This window comes from Drosophila navojoa, chromosome 5 (assembly GCF_054131105.1).
Source record: "Drosophila navojoa isolate 15081-1374.11 chromosome 5, UAZ_NAV_1.0, whole genome shotgun sequence".
Taxonomy (NCBI): Eukaryota; Metazoa; Arthropoda; class Insecta; order Diptera; family Drosophilidae; genus Drosophila; species Drosophila navojoa.
The window spans coordinates 1,995,812-2,020,002 of NC_142893.1; the positions used below are offsets into that span (position 1 = coordinate 1,995,812).

General features: G+C 42.5%; 3 protein-coding genes across 7 annotated transcripts; 2 read left to right on the forward strand and 1 right to left on the reverse strand.

The window, feature by feature from the left end:
- Or45b (Odorant receptor 45b) lies at positions 1-2,159 on the forward strand. Its single transcript, XM_018105187.3, has 6 exons — positions 1-799; positions 1,009-1,196; positions 1,247-1,422; positions 1,523-1,621; positions 1,683-1,835; positions 1,916-2,159. The coding sequence occupies exons 1-6, from the start codon at positions 285-287 to the stop codon at positions 1,964-1,966; spliced, it is 1,182 nt and encodes a 393-aa protein (XP_017960676.1). The 5' UTR covers positions 1-284; the 3' UTR covers positions 1,967-2,159.
- Positions 2,160-3,071: 912 nt separating this feature from the next.
- Alp6 (Alkaline phosphatase 6) lies at positions 3,072-5,878 on the forward strand. Its single transcript, XM_018105183.3, has 3 exons — positions 3,072-3,259; positions 4,092-5,254; positions 5,318-5,878. Exons 1-3 carry the CDS (start codon positions 3,184-3,186, stop codon positions 5,651-5,653), a joined length of 1,575 nt encoding a protein of 524 aa, XP_017960672.1. The 5' UTR covers positions 3,072-3,183; the 3' UTR covers positions 5,654-5,878.
- Positions 5,879-11,613: 5,735 nt separating this feature from the next.
- Not1 (CCR4-NOT transcription complex subunit 1) lies at positions 11,614-23,884 on the reverse strand. Of its 5 annotated transcripts, none has more exons than XM_018105176.3 (10): positions 23,068-23,883; positions 21,708-21,911; positions 21,055-21,618; positions 20,516-20,975; positions 18,928-20,193; positions 18,021-18,785; positions 15,415-17,954; positions 14,178-15,349; positions 13,749-14,108; positions 11,614-13,171 (listed from the first exon to the last, which is right to left on the reverse strand). In XM_018105176.3, exons 1-10 carry the CDS (start codon positions 23,167-23,169, stop codon positions 13,003-13,005), a joined length of 7,602 nt encoding a protein of 2,533 aa, XP_017960665.1. In that variant the 5' UTR covers positions 23,170-23,883; the 3' UTR covers positions 11,614-13,002. The 5 variants fall into 5 exon arrangements, with proteins under 5 accessions (XP_017960665.1, XP_017960664.1, XP_017960666.1 ...); XM_018105175.3 differs by having other exon boundaries at positions 18,021-18,809; XM_018105177.3 differs by lacking the exon at positions 23,068-23,883 and adding an exon at positions 21,999-22,179 and having other exon boundaries at positions 18,021-18,809.
- Between the last annotated feature and the right edge of the window lie 307 nt (positions 23,885-24,191).

Here is a 24,191-nt window from a genome sequence, read left to right on the forward strand (position 1 = left end):
GTTAACTCATTAGCTTATATATAAACGTATTATTACTGTTAATATGAGTATGGTAAACACCTGCAAGGTAAGCAAGTGATTCATTAGGTAGGTAAGTGTTCAATCCTTCTGCGTGGAGCCTAATTAAGTGATTTATTATGTGGAAACAGGCATCACAACAAACGCCTAATTAGTTGGGCAAACATACTATTAGCTGTACGACAATAGCTCATAATTATTTCGACAGCTAATACCGGCTATATAAATGGGGAAATCCTTTGGGTGACAGCAATTAGTTGAGCGCAATGTATCCAAAGTATTTGAGCAAAGATTATCCGCTGGAGAAGCATTTGTTCTTTGTCACCAGATATTCATTTGGTTTGCTTGGTTTGCACTTTGAGCGCTTGCCGAGCATTTGGTCCACATGCTGGCTCATCTTTAATTTCGTGAATTTGCTGCATTGCTGCCAGGCGGAGTTCAGCTTCGGCTGGAGCTACATACACACCAGTCCGCTGGATGCCATGGATGCCTTTTGTCCGCTCGCCTGCAGTCTGACCACGCTCTTCAAAATGGCCTGCATGTGGTCGAGCCGTGTGGAGGTGGCATCGCTCATTAAGCGCATAAGACAGCTGACAGAGCAGCAGACGGAGGGCAAGAGGACCGACCTGAAGAGCGGCTACTACAGGCTGGCCACCTTGCTGTGCATGCTCATCTTCACACTGGGCTCCATAAATACGGCGGCATTTGTGCTGAGATCCTTCTGGGATATGTGGATGCATCGCCACCTGCCGTTCAAATACGATATGCCCTTTCGCATGATGTAGGTGTAAATGTATCTGTATCTGTATCTGTATCTGTATCTGTATCTGTATATGTATCTGTATCTGTATCTGTATCTGTATCTGTATCTGTATCTGTATCTGTATCTGTATCTGTATCTGTATCTGTATCTGTATCTGTATCTGTATCTGTATCTTTATCTGTATCTGTATCTGTATCCCCTCCCTTTTGCTCTCTTCTTCCTCCTAGCTTTCCAGCTGTATTCCATCGCATGCCCCTCTATCCTCTCGCCTATCTGTACTCCACCTGGAGCGGACAGGTAACGGTCTACGCTTTTGTAGCCACCGATGGCTTCTTCTTTAGCTTCACGCTCTACATGACGTTCCTTCTGAAAGCATTACGAATGGATTTGCAGCGTATTCTCCAACCTGTCAAAAGTAAGTTTCCTTAGAGAGTCTTTTCCGCTCAGTCATTCTTGCTTCTTTAGATCCCACGCCCCTCGAGTGCGAAGTTTGTTGTCAGCAATTGCGAATTATCATCGATCGTCACAACGATATCGTTGGCATTGTTCAACGTTTCTCTGTGATTATGGCTGCGCCAACTTTTGCACAATTTCTATCCTCCAGCCTGGTAATAGCTACGAGTGTTATCGATATATTATTGGTGAGCATACGATTATCTTTATATATTAAATTTAGCAAATTTTATGGAAAAGATTTGTATTGCAAGAAATCTAGGTTTATTTTTGCTATAATTCTTCCAGTTTTCTGGTTTGAACATCATTCGCTATGTGGTCTATGCTAGCACAGTTAGCGCCTGCTTGTTACTCTACTGCTATGGAGGAACCGAGATGTCTCTGGCTGTGGGTTCGCATATAGAATATTATTAAATACACACGCATACATATACAACACATATTCTAGAGTATGGATCTAGGTGAAGCTGCGTACAATAGCTACTGGTATATGTGGAATCGTGAGGTGCGGCAGCGTATCTATCTGCTCATCATGCGTGCCCAGCGACCCATCACAGTCCAGGTGCCCTTCTTTGCGCCATCTCTGCCCGTCTTTACATCGGTGCGTATGTGTGTGTATATGTGTGTGTAGTCAGAAGAACTCATTGCATTGTTGGTTTCGCTCTGCTTTCACTGTTGCAGGTCATCAAGTTTACGGGCTCCATTGTGGCGCTGGCCAAGACAATACTTTAGTGGACACAAAGCAATTGAAATTTTTCGTCTTACAAAGGAAAAATTTGCCAAAGGGATGTAGTGATACATATATATTGATGTGTATATATATACATACATATATTGCAATGTATGTGTGACTATGTCTTACACATACATATCTACACATTATGCTTACCCTCAAAGTATGCAGCAGTCTCTCTAGTACTTTAATAGTCTAAGCGCGAGGTTTACTTATATGTATTTGTGTAAAATATATAGAAAATATATACGATATGTGTGGATAAGGTATGGGGAATTGTAATTTTGAAGTGAATGATGTCTCAGTCAGGATCTTGCGAGTTACTTTGAGAGCGATTAGCTTTTCCATATCCCCTAATATTGCAAGCCCTATGATATCATTGTATCAGATATCGTAACCACCTGGCCAATTTAAACCTACTCTCTCCTTTGTCCATAAACAAATAGTATGAAATTTCATCTTGAAGTTAAATTAATGTCAAGCTCCATGGGATAGATGTGCTCAGTGAACGGAAATGAGTAGGTGCTCAGCTAGTCAGACTGGGCAGCTGGTTTGATTGAAGTCCCAGCAGGTGGGCGAGTTCGTAATTTGCATTTGTCCAGTTCATATCAAGGAAAATTTGCATATGGTTAGTCGACGACAACAGCAACAGCAACGGCAACAGCAAAGGCAGCAGCGACGACAGCAACTGCAGGTGACGTCAAAAGGCGTCACCAACGAGGACAAAGCTGAGCGCTCCATGTGAGCCAGCTTGATTAAAAGCAAAAAGTCAAAGGCTGCTCATATAACAACAACAAAATCAATGGGACGGCATTTTATTCAATAGCCATACGGAGCGTATACGTAACGTGCTGTACAATAGGTAACCAACGCAACTGAATGCTGCACCGATCTAAGAGAGAGTGAGCGAGAGGAAGGGAGAGAGTGAGGCAGTGAGTGTCCCAGCTCTTTGAACACGTGCATCAGCTTTAAGTTCAGATAATTCCTTGACCATAAATTAAATGTGATTTTAAACACTTTTGATTACTTGAATATGTAGCTGCTGATTAGATTTACGTGTTTTAGATTAGGGAAAACAAAAAACCCCAAGAGTGGTCAGTCAGTTCCAGTTTAAAAGAGCCTCCTTTAGTGCACATACGTTAGCTGATCTGGACGGATCGAAGTCGAATTCGCTATATACATACATATAGATAGATATATAGAGAGAAAGTCAGCTATGGGCCAGTCTTACGGTTTATTTCGACTGCTGTTGGTCAGCTTTCTTGTGCTGGCTGTAGCCAAAGCGGAAAAAGGTATGTAAATAGAGTATATTTATATATAAAGACGGAAGAGATATGATTTAATAATCGAGATGAGACGGGTGGAACTAGATCAACTTAGCTAGTTCTCCTAAGCATTCATATAGAGCTGAGCATTCATATAGAGCTGTGTTTTAGGAAAATACTAGGCCAATAGAAATCTCCATAGAGATTCTTGGAAAAGTTTGCATAAGAAAAATGAATTTTTCATTAGAATAACCTTATATATGTTAGATATGTTTTGCTTATATTGCTTGGTCGAACACTTGATTGTAAACCCATTATATTTTATTGCGTCTTGGCAGCTGCGTGGCGTATACTATATATACTTTATAGGGTGTGCCACGCTTATTTCTAGCTGTTTGATAGATTTTAATAACACCCATAATTGCCATTTTCAACGGGTATACAAATTTGTTTCTAGTGAAAGTCAATAAAGTGAGTAAAAGGAATTTAGAAAGAAATAATGATAGATGCAAGCTGGAGCTACAGACATGTACGCAAATTAGTTTAAGTTTCACGATAGCTTCAGGTAATCATGTATATATTTATATAGACCCACATATAAATATTGACTAATCCCATTCGCAGATCAATGTTCACTTTATAATGTCATATAACAATTGCTCGCTAATCTGCTACTTCCACAAGCTTCTATCAAATCAATTGCTTTGATTGTAGATCGTCGCCCGTAGATAACTAGAAATCCCGAGTATTTTGAAGACTAGACTTCCATGAACTAGCATTTAAGTAGAAATATATATAGGCACCTGCGATAAGCAGCAATGAATTGAAGATTAGTTAAAAGTCAATTGTAAATTTCCAGACCGGCAGCATGGACGAACCCTGTCAAGGCCCACGCCAGCCGTTAAGTTTGAGAAGGAAACGCTAAGCAGCTACTGGCGCGAGGATGCACAGAAGACACTGGCCGACAAGCTGGATGCACTGGCTCAGTTGAAGAAGCAAGGTGCCAAGAATGTGATCTTGTTTCTAGGCGATGGCATGTCGATTCATACGATAACAGCGACCAGGAATCTGCTCGGGGACAGCTCCGAGAAGGTGTACTTTGAGAAGTTTCCCTATACGGGTCTATCGAAGACCTACTGTGTGAATCGCCAGGTCGCTGACTCCGCCTGCACCTCCACAGCCTATCTGGGCGGTGTGAAGGGCAACTATGGTACGATTGGTGTGAATGCGAACGTGTCGCGTTACGATTGCAATGCCGCCTATGTGGAGCAGAATCAGGTGGACAGCATTGCCAAGTGGGCGCAGGATGCGGGCAAGGATGCGGGCATTGTGACAAGCGCCAGAGTTACGCACGCCTCACCAGCTGGCGCCTATGCGCACATCTCCGATCGCAACTGGGAGAACGATGCAGAGGTTAAGGCTCAAGGTTGCGATCCAGAGATTAGCATAGACATAGCTCGTCAGCTAGTCGAATGGGAGGTGGGCAAGAAGTTGAAGGTGATTCTCGGCGGCGGCAGACAGATGTTCCTGAATGAGACCGTGCGTGATGAGGTGGGTCATCCGGGCTATCGCCAGGACGGACGTAACTTGATCAAGGACTGGCTGGCCGATAAGCAGGCACAGAATGCCTCGGCGAGCTATGTGTGGAGCCGCAAGGGTCTAACCGAAGTGGACTTGGATAATACGGACTATCTGCTGGGCCTCTTCGCCAACGGGCATTTGCCCTATGACGGCGATCGTGAGCGCAGTCCTAAGAATAGCCATTTAGCTGATCCGTCGCTAACCGAACTGACGGAGGCTGCTTTGAAGGTTCTACGGAGGAATGAGGAAGGATATTTCCTGTTTGTGGAAGGCGCACGCATCGATATGGCCCATCATTCGAACTATGCACGCCGCTCGCTGGAGGACACCGCCGAGTTCGCTCGAGCCATACAGAAAGCACGTGAAATGACCGACGTGGAAGACACCCTGATTGTCGTGACGTCCGATCATTCGCACGTGATGACTATCAATGGTTATCCGGTAAGCTAGAAACCCCATCCGATTGTTATACAATACTAATTTCAGTATCTCATTTACCTCTAGCTACGCGAACAGGAGATAACGGGCTTGGCTAATAGCTTAGCGGACGATGAAAGACCCTATAATATACTCTCCTATGCCAATGGACCCGGCTATGAGGGCACATACACTAAGGCCGACGGTCGCAAGCCCATTAGCCAAAAGCACACCGAAAATCCGATGTTTGTGAATCCGGCAATGGTGCCGCTCAATGCCGACACCCATGGTGGGGATGATGTTGCTGTTTTCGCTTCGGGTCCTTTTGCTCAGTATTTTAGCGGCAATTACGAACAGACCAATATTCCTGCTATGATGGCCAGAGCTGCTGCCATCGGTCCTTTTGCCAATGTCCAGCCATAGATGCGGTCTCTCTTTCTCCCTCTCTCTTTCTCGATATATCTCTGTTCTGTGCTTTTCGTTGTTATTTTGCCAATTCAAGTTGCCAAATGCAATTAAAATGTTAGCGCAATAGCTAAATGTACTGCTCATGACAGTTTCTGGAATACTCTTACATGGGGTATTTCACTTTGAAAGTCATTATGTAACAGATAAATGTTTTTAATCTTATTAAACAAGTGGAAACTACTTTTTACGGCTTTGTTGTTTACATTAATAATCTGCAAAAGCTTAAAAATTGTCAAGAATTTTTAGCTGCTGTGCTTTACCATTTCATATAGCTTCGATAAAATTTATATTGTTAATGACTGAAAATTCTAGGTTGATTTTTCGTTATTTAAGCCTGGTACTTCTAAGAACTGTACATGTAAGATATAGGAGAGATCAGTCAGCAGAAATGTAAGGAAATAATTTGATATATACCTTTATTTCCTTACATAGTAAAATTCATAAGTCACATCCAATATTTTCAAATGAAAAATCAAAGAAAGTTAACAGAGAAAAGTCCGACAGTTATAGAGTATTTAAATGTCTGCTAAGCCACAATCAATAAACAGTTTCGTTTGTTAACCAAGTTTTCGTAAATGGAATTGGTTTTAATTGAAAGCCAATTGGTTGCGACAGCAGCACAATTTCCTGTCAATTCTCGCTCATAACAGAGACACACCGAGGTTGATTCACAGGTGAGTAGCAGGTGCAATTGCAGTTGCAGTTGCAGTTGCAGTTGCAATTGCAGCTGCAATTCAATTAACAATCGGCTTCAATCAATCAATCCAAATAGATGTTGTTTGTGATTGATTATAGCAAAAGTCGTGAACTGAGCTAGTTGCTTAAATCTTGGCTAAACTTTTGCCGTTAGCTTAGTTTCAGTTGATTTCATAAAGAACTTGCAACTGTCCAGCAGCAACAGTGATTGATAACTAGCGCAGGCACGATTAATGACTAAATTATATATATATCGTTTAAGCGATTAATTAGTTTGATATAGTTTCGTTAATTGGCCTATCGATTAATCGGCTAATTGGATATTGTATTTGCTGCCAGCCCTATGAGAATTTAATGGGAAGCAAATGGCGAATTGAGATTGTTAAAGCGATTCAACTTTTGCTGCAGCAAAATAAATGTAACATATATTTATATCAATATGTATTTACAATGCTCCAGTGACGCCCGCTTGCCATGGGGAATTACTAAAGTCCCGGCCCATCTGGGGGCAGCTGCTGTGGCTGCCGCTATTGCATGCAATTTGATCACTGGGCCACAGCCGCAACGACTAACCGCACTATGCCAGCCGCCTTCTGCTGCTGCCCCGCCCCCTTATGGCAAAGCTGCGCACAATCTCGCACACCTGTCTCTGTGCGGTCTAGCGGACATTCCAATGAACTTCTACTTACCAGCACAAATGCCAACAGCAGCAACAGCAGCAGCAGCAGCAACAATTTGGTCATTGTCACCCAGCGGGGTTTTGTCATGCTTCACAGCACACAAATATGTTTCACACGCGCACACACACACACACACACATACACATACGCGGAGATACGCACACACACGTAAACGAACGTTGACAATTTAATTAAAACACGCAGCTAGTCGCGCTCAACCGACAAACGGGGCAGCTGCTGCCCCACGCTTAGCTAGCGCCACTCTATACGATCCTTTAGCCGTATTATTATTCCATTATGATATACAACATTTTTCAATTATAAGCAAATCAGATTTTCTTTCTTTTTTTGCACTGAACACCACTTTGCACAAACTTGACTTCTTAGCATTGTAAAATGTCCTTTACTATCGATATTGCTTAATGATCGAAGCGGAGTTAGCTGCCAATTTGAGTAAAAACCGTTTCTCATGGCTCTCTTCACGCAAAGAGCGAGCGTAATGTAAGCAAACGATGTTTGCTGTATTCCCTTTCTCATTTTAAGCTGTGCAGCATACGATATTCCAAGCAAAGGAAACTATATGAGGTATATCGTAAAAGGCTGCTGTTTACGTGTTTATGCATAACATTTTTAAAGTGCGGCCAAATAACGTAAGCTGTTCATGCATATCGTAAGCCTGATAATTAAATTATCAATATTAATAATTAAAACAGTTTTCCCTCACACTGAAATATATTTTTAGGTTGATAAGGATAATTATGGATACAAAGAAACAAAAATAAAATACCATTAGGTTAATTAATAACGGCATATTCGAAGTAGTATTGAGTTCTATTAGCTAGTCATGCCTTGGCCGCAGTGGTGCATCGTTTACGTTTTAGCCATAAATGGGTTAAGCCATTTTTATCCGGAACTGAAAACGGGAAAACTTCGCAAATCGAAATATTTAAGAACCTATAGCATATTTCACAATGGCTTAATGGCAGCTGGAATACCTGTGGTATTACATGATCTTCTAATGGATAATTCTGCACTGCGTTCGAGGCTAAATTTGAATCAGATTAAGTTGACAAACATTTTCTTTGGCACTTTCAATGTGACTTTAATCCTAGCCTGCATTCATTGTGGACAGTTTTTACAAAACTCCATTTGGCGGATGCACGAGAGGCTGACGAAAGTGAACCATTTCGATTGTGGAGCAGCAGCAGCTCCTTTAAGGCTGCTGTTCTTAGTTAAGCTGCTGCTCATATTACTCCAATTCGCACTGCAGCTATACTATCTCATTTCCAATTGGAATGCGTCCAGCGCCTTCCAGTGCCTGGGCAGCTTTTGGAAGTTCAGCACTTCCAATATGATTATCGCCGCTTCGCTATTGATCTTCGCTCTGCTCTGGCAGCTGACCAATTGCCAATTGGCTGTGCAGCTCCAATTGGAAAAGCTGCTAAGACAGCGGCCAAGGCAGCCACAGCAACTGCTTCAACTGCTAGCCCAACAACAAAAGCTTCTCAATATCGTATCGAACTTATGCTCCACATTTCGTCATATTTTACTTTGGTATTTACTGCGACTCTTTCTAACTGCCATACAAAGTGCTTACCTGCTGATAAGAATCCAATTCGGGAAACGGAATTCATATTTAAATTTTAGAGCCGCTCTCCTCATTTCCGTAGTCGCTTTGCATTCCTTGACGGAATTTTATCTATTGAATTTCTTGGCTGGTTTCATCGAGCAGCTTAGATTGAATATCCTGTGCATCCTGCAGCGGGCCAAACCTCAAATGCAGCTCATTGAGCGTATCGTAAGTATGATTCCGATTAAATAAGCTATTATCGTAATTCGATTTACATTGCAGAACTCTTGGCTGGCCTTACAGCTGAGCTTTCAGAGCAGCGGAATTCATATCTTTGGCATCGTCACCCTCAATCGCTGTTTGCTCTTCTACTTATTCGCACAGACGGTGGAAAACTCGCTATATATGATACAAAATGATTATTTAACTATTATGTAAATGGATATGGAATGGGAGATGATAGCAAGTTGCGGACGCTACTTTATTTACCTTTTCTCATCTTACGATATTTGTCTGCGTATATATGTATGCTTCTATTCGCTTAATAAATTCCAATATGTTAGATTTAACATACGCGCACTTTACGATACACAGGCGCAGCATATCGTAAATGCAGCATAACAGAGCAATTTGCATAGAATTGATGCAAACGATATTTGTATTGCTTACGCATGTGTATTTTTGTATGTATGTTATGTATATGTGTACGTGTATGTTAATAATATAATACTATTATTCAATGAGTTGATTTTTCTGAGTCACATCGTAAATTAAGTTATTTACGATATGCAAAGTCTATTTATATATGTATGTATGTATGTATGTATGTAGATACATAACTTATTTATTAGCTGCAGAACGAAAAGTAAATAAACGATGTTTGCTATTCTTAAACATAGCAAGAAAGTAAGCAGTATTCCATAATGAAATTATTCATAGCTACATATGTATGTACATACAATATGTACATACATATGTATATTCATATGTAGATGCGTGGGTGTATGTGTAGGAAAAGATATTCCAGCAACTGAAACTGTGTAGGTTTGCGAAATTCTGTTTCCATATAATTTCGAGTTTATACCTCTGCATAGCCTCTTTTAAAAAGGACACGTTTTCATATTCGTAGCAAGCAATTTACTTTCAGTTTTGAGATATTACAAAGATTTTTTTTATGTTTTTGGTAATTTCCGTTTTCTATTCGGATTCTAACAAGATTATTTTTTAATTTGTACCATTAGAAATGTTTGGTTAGGGACATACAAACAACTCCAACTGGACTCCAATTGGGTGGTAGACAGAGAGAGAGAGAGAGAGAGAGAGAGAGAGAGAGAGAGTGAGCAGAAGAGCAGAGGGCCAAAGGTGGGAGTAGCTGACAAGAAAGTTGTGAAAGCCAAAGCGAGGCCCCAAGTTGAGAACCCACTAGGAAACTGGGTCAGCAGTCAGCGTCGAGTGTGTAGAGCGCGAAAGTGTGGCGTTAGAGGGAGATGGAGATACATACACACACTTACATATACAGCTACTGCTGCTGGTGCTGGTGGAGAGCGTGTCAGATAAAACGAAATCCAGTTGTGTGGCTTTTCGTGGGAGCCGACCACCAAATGCTTTTTGTTAAGGGCCACAGCATTTTCCTGCATTTGTATCTGTCAGCTACTTGCTGCATTAGAAAAAGCAACAACAATTATGCGCCAAAACGCTGCCAGATGAGAAAAAAACTCTAGAAAAAAATGACTTCAGCATACAGAAAATGTGTCCAAACTAATGGCGCTGACTCAGCCTCAGTTGCCGACGCTGACAGAGAGAGAGAGAGCGAGCGAGAAACCGAAAGCTTTGCTGAGCTACACAAAACTACAATGTTCGTACATACATACATGTACATACAACAAATACAGATACATACACAGTGGCGGAACACGAACACGTGATACCTCATGTCGATGGTGTGTGTGTATGTGTGTGTGTTGAAGCTGTCGCAGTCGCAGCTTTTTAACGAAACTTCTCGCTCGCTCTCTTTGGGTAGAGCGCGCGCGCACTTCTAAGTAAATTCAAATTCGACGCGCTTTTTGTAGCTTTCGCTGACACATTATGTACAAAGTATGTATGCGTGTGTGTGTGCAGGGGTGTAACGTACAGAGAACTGGGGAATTTTCGCGCAGGGACTGCGACGTTGACGCAGCATTTAAGTGTGCCACATTTTTTTATGTTTGCTGCCTGGTTGCCAAGCGCGCGCACTCACACACTTACAGCAACAAAATATATACTGACATTCTGTTTTTTTCTTTTCCTTATGTCAAAATTGATGTGAATTAACAGCCAAACGTTAGCGTTGACTGCAGCATTTCAATTACAGTCAGAATTCGTGTCAAATGCATATTTAGAAAATACACACATACATATTTCAATTGTTTTGTATATGTACATGTGTATGTACATATGTATGTTGCTGTCGCTGAAAACATAAGAAACTATTTGTCGTTTATCGACATTTCGTCTGTTTACTTAACCTAAATGCGCGTCTCATACCGTCCCGTTCATCCACACATGTGTGTATGTATGTTATTGGACTTATGTAAGGCTGGGTGCGGAAGTGGGCTACATATATACAGCGAGCAAGCATATGTAGTAAACAGATGGGAGCGAAAGAGATAAAGAGATGAGGTGAGAGCGCGCGCGCAGCCAGGGGCCGCCCTTTGCTCTAATAAATACGAGCTTTTTTAAGTGTACGCCTACACACAACTACTAAACAAAAAGCTGTAAACTAAAGATGGTACAGGGGAAAGAGGCGAGGCGGTTTAAGAGAAACGCAGCATGTGTAAAATTTTGCCATTTATACATATATTTTTATATTATTCCACTTAATGCATAAAGTTACTTATATCGATTTAAATGGGATTACATACATACATATTTATATGTTTTCTTCATTTTTTCTGCATGTACACGAGAATGGAAAATTGTTAGAATATATATTTTTGTTGTTTTTATAAATTGTTGCATAATTCAATTAGTCTATAAATGAATTGTGGGCGTATGGGTGTGTGTATGTGCCCCGCCTTGGCCTATATTTGCCTATTATTGTACACAATTTACTTCCATTCCAGATATAATTGATATATCAAGCATACATATGTAAACTAAAAAAGTTCTTGCTGCTTGCATTAAACATATTTAATTATCTTTAAAAATCGACTAAAATCAAAAGGGCAAATTTCAACTATATATATGCATATACTTGATATTTATGCATATAACAAGGTATGGATTTCAATACCAATTACAGTTGGTTATAAAAAATTAATAGGAATATACGTAGATTTCTGTATTTATAAAAAGTTTTAAAGCCAAGCGAAAACGTGTAAGATATTTATTTTTAATGTGTACAAAAAATTAAGCGTGAATTGAAAATGATTTGTAAAAAATTAGATGTAACTATACATACATATACATATGAACGATGTATATATATATATATATGATTTAAAGTTATTACATATATGTATATATAAATTTTATATGCGCTTTGTTGCTGCTGCTGATTTCTTCGTTTAGTTATTAATTATTAATTATTGTTGTTGACCTTTATCAATATAGCAACAACTACATATATACATTCATTATTTTTTATTACATTTTTGTTTGAATTTTTTTTACGTTTTTTTTTTTAGTAAATTCTGTTTTTTCCTGTCATGGGGGCGTGTGACGTTGTTTTGCCCAGGTGTAAAACCACAGGTAAATACAGGAATTTGCATTTTTGTTCTTTTTTTTTCATTTATAATTATAATACAACTGAGTTAAAATTGGTTGTTATTATCTTGTTAATTTAACATTTGCTGGCGTTTAAAATGTTTCGTTTTCTCTTCGTATCGGTTAATGTGTATGTATGTACGCGTGTGTGTTTGTATGTTTCTTTTTATATGTATATATATATCTCAACACAGATATTATTAAATACAGCTCGAATTTATCATATATATATATATCTCGGTATTTAACAGATGGCTTTCTATATCTTTTTTTTTTTTTGCTTTTTGTTTTCCTTTTTTTTTTTGTTTTTGTTTTTTTTTTTTTTTAGCTAATTCGCTTTTGTAATTTCATTGTTTCATATTTTGCTTAAAACGATTTACTAAAAACTAAACACATCTCGTTAGTATATATATATATATAATTGATTTTATGATGATTTTTGTTGGCCCGGCTACGGCTCCAACTACGGACACGGAAACGGCAGCGACTACGGTTACGACTTTGATTACGACGGCTGTTGGCTGCTAGATGCTGATGCTGGTGCTTCTCCTGTTTGTCCGTCTGTTCGTTTTTATTTATTCTTATCTGCTCGCAAATCCGTACGCTGCATTTATTCAGTTAATGTTGACCACCTCCTGGTTGTCTACGACAACGGCGCCGCCACCTCCGCCGCCGCCTCCAACTCCACCACCAGCTCCGCCTGCTCCACCATCAATGGCCATGTTCAACTGTTGGGTAACATTCGATTTGGCCAAGCAGGAGCGGGCGACTGATTCAAAGAGTCTGCAATTGTATAAAGAATATTTGTAAATACAAATAATTAATCAAAAATTTGGCTTACTTCAAATTTAAATAAAAAAAAAAAACTTACACTAATATATACTGATATATTTTTAATATAATATTTTGATTGGCAAACGTTACAAATTAATAATAGATAAAATGTTTACGAATGTTTCGGGTTGAAATTTTTGATTTCTTTTTGCTTTATACATGGGATACATGAAAGGGGCGGATTTGCGAACGTTTGGAAGTGTGTATGTTTTTATGTGTGTGTGTGTGTATAATGGAGGCATATACAATTACACTTGAGATAATCAGTTTTGGCTCTTAATAAACTTAACAACTCTCTTGCTCTATATTATTATGCTGCACACTGAATGCTGTTCAAAGCCTCAAATCGATTAAATACAATCAGACATTCACCAAAATATCTGAAAGCAAAACGAACGATAAAAACCATAAATAATCACGCAACTGGTGTAACCAATTGTGCGTGAACAATATACATACAACATACATATAATTTAATAAATAATACTACCGATCGACCGAATGGTCTTTTAACTAAATCGCTTACTTTGTTATCTCGGGTGCACAGTGCACGAAATCGTGATCCCAGAACTTATAGATCGGATTCTTGATCAGCTCAATGAATGTGATCAATAGGCCCCATGGATGTGGACGATTTACAATCAGACGTTCGAGTAGAACACGCGTTATCTGCTCCTGTATGGCCTCCGAATTGGCCTCGGCAAACAAATGCAAAACGGCACAGCTGAAATAGTGTGTGTGGCTATTCGGATAGCGCAATTGATTGGCGATCGCATTGAGGAACAGATAACGACCCTCTGTATCTAGATCGACAGCCAGGTTCTGGAAGATGTCCATGTGAGCGCTGTGCGCTATGTTTGAGGTGCTCGGTACGCAGTTCTTGTTTCTGTTGGAATAAATTCAGGGAATAATTAATGAATATATAGTCCATTATATTGTTCATAGTTGCTCTTACCTGATCAGTGCAATGGCCTGGGTGCCAACATACATGACCAACGCATTCATCAGGGCCATATTGTAACGTGTGCCCGGCTCTGTGGTTACCTGCAAATGGCCGCGTAGCTCTGATAGGAAAGTGACAGGGGCGCGTGCCTTTAAATACGAATCGAGATCGTTGCGGAAATTGGCTGGCTGTATATTGTTGATATAGCTCTTGCACACTTTCGGTGCATTGCTGCTGTCCGAGAGCATGTCGACTTTCAGATTGGGCGTAAACGGATCCGGCAGACGCATATTGCGCGGAAATGCGGACAATATAATGTTACGCATCTGAACACAATTCGGGGGAATTGTGTCACAGAAACCAAAGTGATAATCGCAGAGGAATTCTGGGAAATCGTGCAACAGCACGAGCAGGACACGCAGGGTGCCCTTGTAGAGCAACTGAACGGGCTTGCCCAGCTCGGTGTTGCGCAAGAATGGTGCGAGATATTTGAAGAGATCCTGCAATAGCTGTGAATATAATGGCCAGCCCTTTTGGCCAGGTATCTGGACCAGGATGCGGCCAAGGAAGACGCGATGTGAGATTAACTCCAGCCAGGCAAAACAGAAGCCGGGCGCCACGCTTGGATTGAGCAGATGATATGTGTAGGCAAAGGCCGACACAATGCTGTGCATCAGCGATTCCAGTGTGCTGTCCGCAGAGCACAGCTCCATGAACAGCATCATGAAGAAGCGGTGATAGCCCACTTGCTGGAAGCCAACGCCGCGCATCTCATGATCCTTGATCAAAGTGCCCAGCACAATGCCCAGCACCTTATTGAGCAAATTGATCTTTGTCGTCGGATTGCCAGCCTCGCCCGAATGCCTAACCAGCATCGCGATCAAATGTACAAAGGCATCGATCCATTGGAATATCTTGTTCTTCGCCTGATTGATGGGCAAATTCGGATCCCCGAACATGCGGTAGACAACGTCGGTGCAGATCTGTGTTGCCTGACGGAAGAAGCGCGTAATCAAATCGTCTGTCTTTAGGATGCCATAGCTGTTCATCTTCTGCACGAAGGCGCTGAAGTTGCGCGCATCTCGTGTTGTCTGCTGATTCTGTTGAGTGTAGAGAGCGACCCAATCTTTGAGCAGGAATTCGGTCTTCTCCTGCAGGCCAGGCGGATCATCCATCTCAGATGACTAAAACAAAACAAATACCTATTATATACAATTCTTTAACATCTTTGTTTATATGCGCAACTTACCCGGACATGGTGCATGCCAGAGTGAATGTAATGCGATGCGCCGGTCGGATAACGTTCGCCCGGATTGAACGAGCCATAATCACTTGTGTTCAGATTGCCCGACCATAATGTCTCAATGGCATTTGCGATGCATTCGGGATAGCGATGACGCTGTTGTGACAGACGTCCGAGCACCTCAACCGTGGCCATGAACTCATTGTCGGAGACAACGTTTATAACACGATCCTCCATGATGAGACGTTCGAGCAGTGCAATGGCAAACGAGATGGCCATATAGTTGTTGCCATTGTCGATACAGTCGCGCAGCATGCCATCGAACTGATTCAGATTCACAAAATGTGAGGTGATGAGCGCGCGGGCAGCTTCCACATTGTAGCGCACCTCTTCACGGATATCAAAGAAGCATTTGGTCACCGCACGCTCCGTATTGGGTGCGCCAAAGCTGTTGTGCAGCAAGCTTAGAATGCGCAAGTGAATGTCACGATAGAGTTTCATTTGTTCCATGTGATCCTGGACGTTAATCAGACCTTCGGTCAGACCCTCCACGGCACGTGTCAGCAGATTGAAAGCCGACTCCTGATCACGCAAGCGTCGCGTGGCCATCAGAGCATTGAGCAGGACGTGCATCTTGCTCGCCTGCAGCTGGAGCGTCGGCACATTGATGGCCGTATTCATGAATGCCTCCATTTTGCTGGCTACCTCGGCATAGACCATGCTGCTCTCATCGTTGGCAAACACATTCGGTGGCTGCAGATCCTGTGGCTTGGGCACGAACAGAGCAATATCGCGATCGCTCATCTGCTGGAAGCCAGGAATACTGCGCGCGAACTCTGAATAGACGGCGTACAGTGTCGGTGGGGCTGGACCCACCTTAAGGCGCACTGGCTCCGGCAAACGCTCCTGCTGATAGCTCAAGATTTGCGCATCGACAAATCGGCTGCCCTCCTCGCGTGCTATCTTCCTCGTCTCAAAGTCGGTCGACAGTCGTCGATCGATCTCGAGCGCCGACTTCTCAGCCGATGTCTTTTGTATAAATGCACAGACCAATTCGACATTCTCGTTGGCCAGCTGCATCGATGCAGCCTGTATGTCGGACATGCTCGGCACACCCGTCAACGCGGCCATGAACGCTTTGTGCAGATTCTGGCTAATCGCCCGTGCGATCTCGTCCTTGCCAGTAATCATGGCCATACCGGCGGCCAGATTGCGCACCATCTGATGGGCGGCAGTGCGCATGCGGTTCTCATCGGCATCCAGAGCGAAATCCTTACGTATAATCTGTTCAGTTGTGGCGCATGCAATGCGTATGCTACGATCCACCACAGGCTGCAGCCAATCGGTAATTGTGCGCTCGATGGCATTGACAACGATGTGCTTGATGCCTGGATTGGCGTGCAGGAATGGAATATTGTTGGGCATCACCAGCTGCTGGCCAATCAATTGGAAATTGTTGACATTCACCTCCAGATAGGAGAAACGTGGCTCCGGTGGTGGCAAGACCACCTGGCTGGGATCTGTTGGCAAGTTGGGCGACGACACCGAGCCAGATGCATTCGCATTGGACATCATCATGGCCTGTGCATCGACCTCAGCTGAAGGCGGTGGCTGCGGTGGTTGTTGCTGCTGCTGTGGATGTTGCTGCTGTTGTTGTTGCTGTTGCTGCTGTTGTTGCTGCTGCTGCTGTTGTTGCTGAGGTGGTGCCTCAATAACCTTTGGCTTGGGCTGCGACATTTGCTGTTCGATTAACAGCGGACGCGTTGGATCCTTCAGGTAGATAACAGGTTTGAGCTTCTCCAGTTCCAAGTTCAGTGTTTTGCACAGAACTTCAATTTCGAACTTGAGATTAAGCTTGAGATCCGGTTCCTGATGCAATTCACCCAATACATACATAATGCCCATTGTCCAGGGATTGGGAGATTTGAATATGCGCGATTTGGCAGATGATTCCAAGATCTTTGCCACGAATGGCACCACAAACAACAGCTCTTGCTGACCCTTGTGATAGGCCTCGGCCAGCAGGGACTTCAAATCCAAATCCATTTGTAATATGGGACGATTGCGACCGAGTGTCATCATGCCCAGCCAATGGCCGAGATTTTTGAGCAGACTGCGATCAGAGAAATTGATCACACCCTTATCAGAGCGTAGCAACACCTTGATGTTACGCAACGTCTCCTTGGTCACATAGCGATTAATCTCAGCATTCTTCAATGCATCCAAAAAGTTGTAGTACAGCGTGTGAAAGTTGAACTCCATTGAGGCACGTTTGAGCACCAAATATTGTGCTAACCATGGCCAATACTCTTTGGTCATGATCTCTTTGATCTCCTCGCACTTTTGCGGTATATTCAGCTGGCTGAGATTGTTGAAAATGAAGGCTGTCTTGTCCTGTATGGGCTCTGGCGGCACAGTAATCTTCTCCTCCTGATTGGCTACGAGCAAAGTATCGATATTTGTGGCGTTCGCAATGGATTTCATGCGCGCGGCGTGCGACAGAACCACAGGCGGCTTTTGTACATTCGGAGCAGTGGGCATGTTGCCTGGAAAGGAATCGGAAATATAGTTAGAAACGAATTATGGATCTATTGATATTAGTGATTCTATACCTGGCATTGAATTGGCACGATATAGCGGTTCAGTTGCTCCTTGTGCTATAGCCGACGAGGGTATTGTATTGCTCAGACCAATCAATTTCTGGGGCGGCGGCTCCTGGCCATGCATGCCGAATTCGACATATTGTATCAAGTGTTGTGGAAAGTCGTTGAAATGCGGTATGGAGCGAATGTGCTCACAGTATTTGTTGTAGGTGTGAAGGCGCGTCTTGAAGCGATCAAGCGCCGTTACACCAAAGTAGTAGAGCTTCGATCCTTCCGGTTTGCGCAATGCATCCAGAACGCATCGGAGCGATAGACCAAGCGCCACGAATGTGGGCACCAAATTGCGATCAATGATGCCGCCGAAGAGTTGAGCGGTTATCTGCAGTTCCTTCTCGGGATAATGGGAGAAGAAGCGATATTCCTCGAATAGATTGCGCAGCATGCAAAGGAAGACCTCTTGCTCGCGTCTATGACTGGACTCCTTGAAGCGTTGCAGTATGTCGAGAACTTCGTCAATCGAAAGCGTCGGATTTGGCTGATGATTGTAGATGCGCTGAAAGTACGAGTTGGCCTCGTCTTCCACCTCCTTGGAAACGGGCATCTGCAAATCGGCCATGACTGGATTATTGGGATTTGGTGGCGTCGGCGCTGGCTGCGGTCCCGCTGGCAGCATACGTCCCAGATTCCCAACATTTGGTGGCGGTTGCGCCGTGATTTGTATGGGTATCGGCGGATAGGGGTTGGCGCCGGCCGTCATGAGACGCGATGGAGATGCTGGAGTAGTAGAAACCAAGTTGTCTGTAGCCATTCATAAAGATACGTGTTCGAATAAATGTGAAAATTCAAAATACAAAGAGATATATAGCTGTCGTCTGCTCTACCAAATTAACTCGATTCTCACAATTTTTATACTTACTCAGCATATTGCCGAAGTTGAAGGCGGCGTTGGGACCGCCCAGATTGAGACCAGCCAGATTGTTGGACATGTTTGTCAAAGGATCCATTCCGCCCGGGCCAAACATTTGCTGGGCATTCAGATTGCCTGAGAAGGGCTGCTGCTGTTGTTGTTGCTGCGGTGGCGGTGGCACTGAGCCAGGCACGATGCCTCCTCCTGGCAGATCCATGCCACGATGTCCACGCAGAATACTTGGCGGAGGCGGCACCAGACTGGGTGGCACCTGTTGTTGTTGCTGCTGTGCGGCACGAGCCTTGTTTGCCAGGATGGCCACATTGCCAGCCATTTGCATAATCATCTCAGCTGTCTCCGGCTGCATGCAGGTATTGATGCACGCTTGGAGACAATTGATCATGGTGGTCACCGTTTCGGGCAGCAATTGCGCCTGCTTGGGCGGCAGTTGATCTTCGGGCAGCTTGGAGTTCGTTACTTGCGGGCAACGGCGTTGCAGCACCTTGATCATTGCCTGCATAAAGGGCTCACCATGATCGCGTATCTTATCGCTCAGCCACTTCTCGAGCTTCAAGTACTCGCGCCTCGATGCCAGACATGCCAAGTCGATGATAAACAGAAACGAGCGTGCATTGAGCAGCGAGGACAGTGCCTTTAGGTCCTGGGCCAAATCGAGAATACGCGAGAGCTTCACCTGATCGAATTCGCCGCCACGCAAATACCATTCTGACATGGCGTTCATGATACTTGGCCGCAGCTGAAAGTTGGTGGAACTCCAGGCGCTGGCCAAGATAACATTCGAATTAGGATGATTGCCCAGAAATGTGGGTATTAGCTGATTGAATAGATCCTGTCGCAATGGTGTCAAAGGTGGATTTATGTGCAGCAATGCCAAGAATAGCACGTCTGGACAATTCTGCGCCGGGAACTTGAAGAGTTCGTGCACCTGACTGTAGTAGCCCTTGTCCGCAATCGACAGCAACACCTCAACCAAGTGCAGGGACTTCCATGCAGCTATCTCCTTTTTCTCGGCATCGGGTGGCGTCTTTAGCACATCCAATGCTGGCTGACTGATTACGTAATCGGCAAATGAGAATAGATCTGGATTCTGCAGCATTGTCGTTATCAACGACAACTGACCCTCTGTGTTAGACCAGTGACGATAAATGCATTCCGGTTGCGGAAAGAGCTTCGATTGCGTTGACAATCTCAAAATGGTCAACAGCAAATCCAATCCGATGCGATCCTTTAGCACAAACTCTGGATGGTCGAGCTCTGTAAGGATATAAATTGAAAATTTTGATATTTTTTTATGTATTTAATGTTATGTTTCTATTATCACTTTGTCTACAATTTGTGTCGATAATTTTTGAAATCTTTTGATGGTTCGGTTAAAAAAAAAAGCCACACATGACAACAACAAAAATAAATAAATAAAAAAATAATGAAAATAGAACTTTGTTAAGCTAAAATAACAAAATGTTTCTAAACTGTGACAGAAAATAAAGAACAGAGAATATACCCTGTACAAATGTAGCTAAAGTATCTCCCAATTTACTATACTATAGTATGAAGGATTAACTGAAATAGCACCTACCCATGCACACTTCTTTCCAGTTGAGCTGTGGCGCCAACTCTTTGAGCGCTTGTACAAACACCTCTGGCTTCCATGTCTGTGTTGCATCTGTTGTCTCCTTCTTATCTTTTTTCTCACTGGCCGCGCTGCTCGATTCGCTGCTGCCATCGTTGTTGTTGTTGCTATTGGTAGAATTTTGCTGTTGTCCTGATTGTGAAGCATTGGAGCTGTTGCTGCCTGCGCCCTGCTGTTGGCCTGGCCAGAAATTTGCTGGCGTTGGCAAATTTACATTGCAATCAAGCAGCGACAAGTGTCGCCTGCACATGAGGCCAACAATTTTGGCAACATCTTTGGGCTGCAGTTCGCGTGATCCACAGCCGCAACACAAATGATTTCTGCAATCTTCAACGCTCGATGTAAAGTCATAACCGATTTCAAGGATTAAATTAATCCAAGATGTGTCCATAATATTATTTTTGCCCTGCAATGAGATGAACGAAGTTAATTATTAATGGGGAAGTCCAGACGAGGGGATTTACTAGAGAGAGTGAGATTTGTACCTGATTTGTATATATTATCTCGGATAAATGGTCATAGATATCCTCAATGCCAACTTCATTCAGATTATCTGCATTTGAGCTGCTCCAGCTGCTGGTGTTCGTCGTGTTCGTGTTCGTCGTTTCCTCCTCTGCATCAGTTTCGTCGTCGTCGTTCGATTTGGCGGCCGTCGTCGTCGTTGCTGTTGTCGTCGTGTTGCGATACAAAAGTGGCGCTAAGACCAATGGCACCGCCTCACGTGGAAACTCCTCGCGCAGTTTCCTCAAAAACTGTGACTCCAGCTGCGGTGTGACGTACTCCCGCAAACAGCACAACAAATATTGTAACAAATCAAATGAGATTTCGTGAAGACCACTAGCAGTAGCTGCTGAGGCTGAATTGTTACCCAAATACGAATTAATCAATTCAGGCAAAGAGCTACGCAAATTTTCTCGAGCGCTCTGCCTTAGCTCTGGATGTGAGCTGTGGGTAACCGCTAATGCAAAAATGCACTCACAAAGCTTGTTAATGCCAGTTAGTTTGGCAACTTGTCCAACCAGCTCGGAGAGTGCAAATGGTTTCTGACTCTGTTATTGAGAGAAAGGAAGATAAGCACTCGATTAGCAGCTGCTTCTTGGAAGTGTAATTATAGTTTATGGTTTTTCTCTTTACGCACCTTTTGTTTGGCAAAATGTTGATCGAAGGCAAAGCATATATTTGTGACAAACGAAGAGCACTGCAGTTGCCGCTGCAAATGGGCGCCCAAGAGCTTCGCCTGCAGCTGTGCGGTGACGTTCGGCGACGGATCGTTCAAGTTAAGTACCGTGAACAGATATCGCAGACAGCTACGATCCGCTTCGAGGGCGTAATCTTGGATAAACTGCAAGCGAAACGTTGACGAGAGCATAGAAAGAAAAACAGAAAAGAGATTGAGGGAGATTAATATGGTGTCTTAGCCCCGGTTTACCTGAGCATGTTGCCGTGCCCGGGCAGCAGAAGTTAGAGATCGATAACACATGAGCAATTCATCAAAAGCGGTCACACAATTAACTGAATAATAATTGATGCAACTATTTATAATTATCTTCTTTTTCTTCGATTTTCATTGCACACTTTGAAATTTTGACAAGTCACAAAGAGAAATGTGAAGCGTAGCTAGCTCCACAACGATCATCAAATATAAAAAAACACACAAACTCAAATGTGAAACTAAATTGAGTGTACGCAGAAGCGAGACAACAGCTGTAGCCGCGCAGCTGCTCCACAAAAAAAAAAAAAAAAAAAAAAAATAATAATGCAAAGCGAAAAATGACATACAAAGTACTCTACTCAACGCAACTTTTAGGCCTACACACATACACACACATCCATCGCAGAAGGGTGAGCAGGAAGGCAAGAGGGATTTTTGGTTTGTATGTTGGTGTTGGTAGCCAAACGATTTTTTTTTTATATGTATGCATATACGCGTTTAAAAAGAAAGTAATATTAAGCAAATGTCTTACCCAAATGTAGTCTTATTGATGATTTTCGGACACAATATTCAAGTAATTTTAGAGAGTAAATGTTCGTACACTGAATTTCAAGGGCTGGCGCTAGCGCAGCTGGCAGAAAACTTTGTACGCTCTCTTATATAGTTTTTTGTGCACAATTTCACTGGAGTTGATACACTAAGTTGCACGAATCGATGTCGTGCACCGTTACAAGTTAGTAATAATGTTAGTTTTACACATTTCAAACAACTTGCATCTTGAGCCAAGCAAAGTAATTTTTTTTACAAGAATATCGCGCAGAGAAATTTTCTGCCTTTACAGAAACTGTAATGGCGTCGGCGAAAATGCATGTGCGAGCGAAATGGCAATATAGCCGTTGTGCGATTAAGTTGGCAGCTCTGCCTGTGTTTGACTCACAGCCGATATGTGCAAAATTTGCCAACACTTATTGTATTTTTTATTGCTATTGCAATTGCCAGTTGTTGTTGTTATTGTTTCAATTATTTGGTTATGTATTTTAAAAACAAGGTTAAATGTGAAACGTACCTGCTTTATTTGTTCGTTGGTCTCATTAAAATTTCGTTTATTCACGTGTTTGACCAAATTACGAATCTGCTTTAGAGGCGTCAATTGGTTCTCTACGTTCATAATTCTACGTATCAAATTTGTTGGTTCAGTGTGCGGTGAGCTTTTCCTTTCTTTTTCGATTTTATTATTTTCTTACAGTCGGTCGTTGTTTTTGTTTGTGCTCTGCTCTGCGTTCCGCTGTGGCTTGGACGACTGTGCCTTGTGGTGGGTGGTGTTGGTGTTGATAACGCCGAAAATATTGTCGGAAATACTATTTTTTTTATACGTATAATACGTATTTACCAATACTCTGAAACCGTCTTCGTATTGGTGCTTGACGTATTTGTTGCTTCTTCTTTAAACGTAAACGTAAACGGCGCAGCGTTTCTTTTTTGTCGTTTCAATATTGCGGCGCAAATATCAATATATATTATATATATATTTAGTATATTTGCTCCTTTATAAATGTGTTTTTTGTCTTCTAGTTTTTGCTATTTCATGACATTTGGCTGAGGCCCCCCTTCGTAGGGGCCAGCAGCAGCTCTACATTTTTTCGGGACTATTTTGACAATTGAAACAACAATGAAATTGCACAAGTCATTGGGCTAACTGTTGCTTATATTTGGCTAACTGAAAAGACTGTCCAAAATTTTGCCAGCACACACGTAATTGGAAATGAATGAATCGCACGTACACACCGACACTTACACACTGACAAACGTACGTGATACGCACGCACACAAAGGCAATGGCACCAAAAAATTAACTTGAATTTTATAAGTACGGTTAATGTACTGTTTATATTCGTTAAAAAAATACTACAAGTTTCCTTTATAGTGGGCGAAGTTTTGTTAATGAGATTACTGTTGATATTGAAATTACATTTAATTAGGATTAATTTAATCGCTATTCGATCGCTTTAATTTTTTGTTCGTGTCTGTTCCACAACTTTAGTGATGTACAGGAAACATCGCGCACTGTTGCTATCGATATGACCACATGTACGATGTATAGCAGTGCTGCACAGCGTTTAACATATGCAAACAGCTGTTGCATGCTGCTAATTAAATATCAATTAACTAAGCTAATTAAATGTGAAGCTT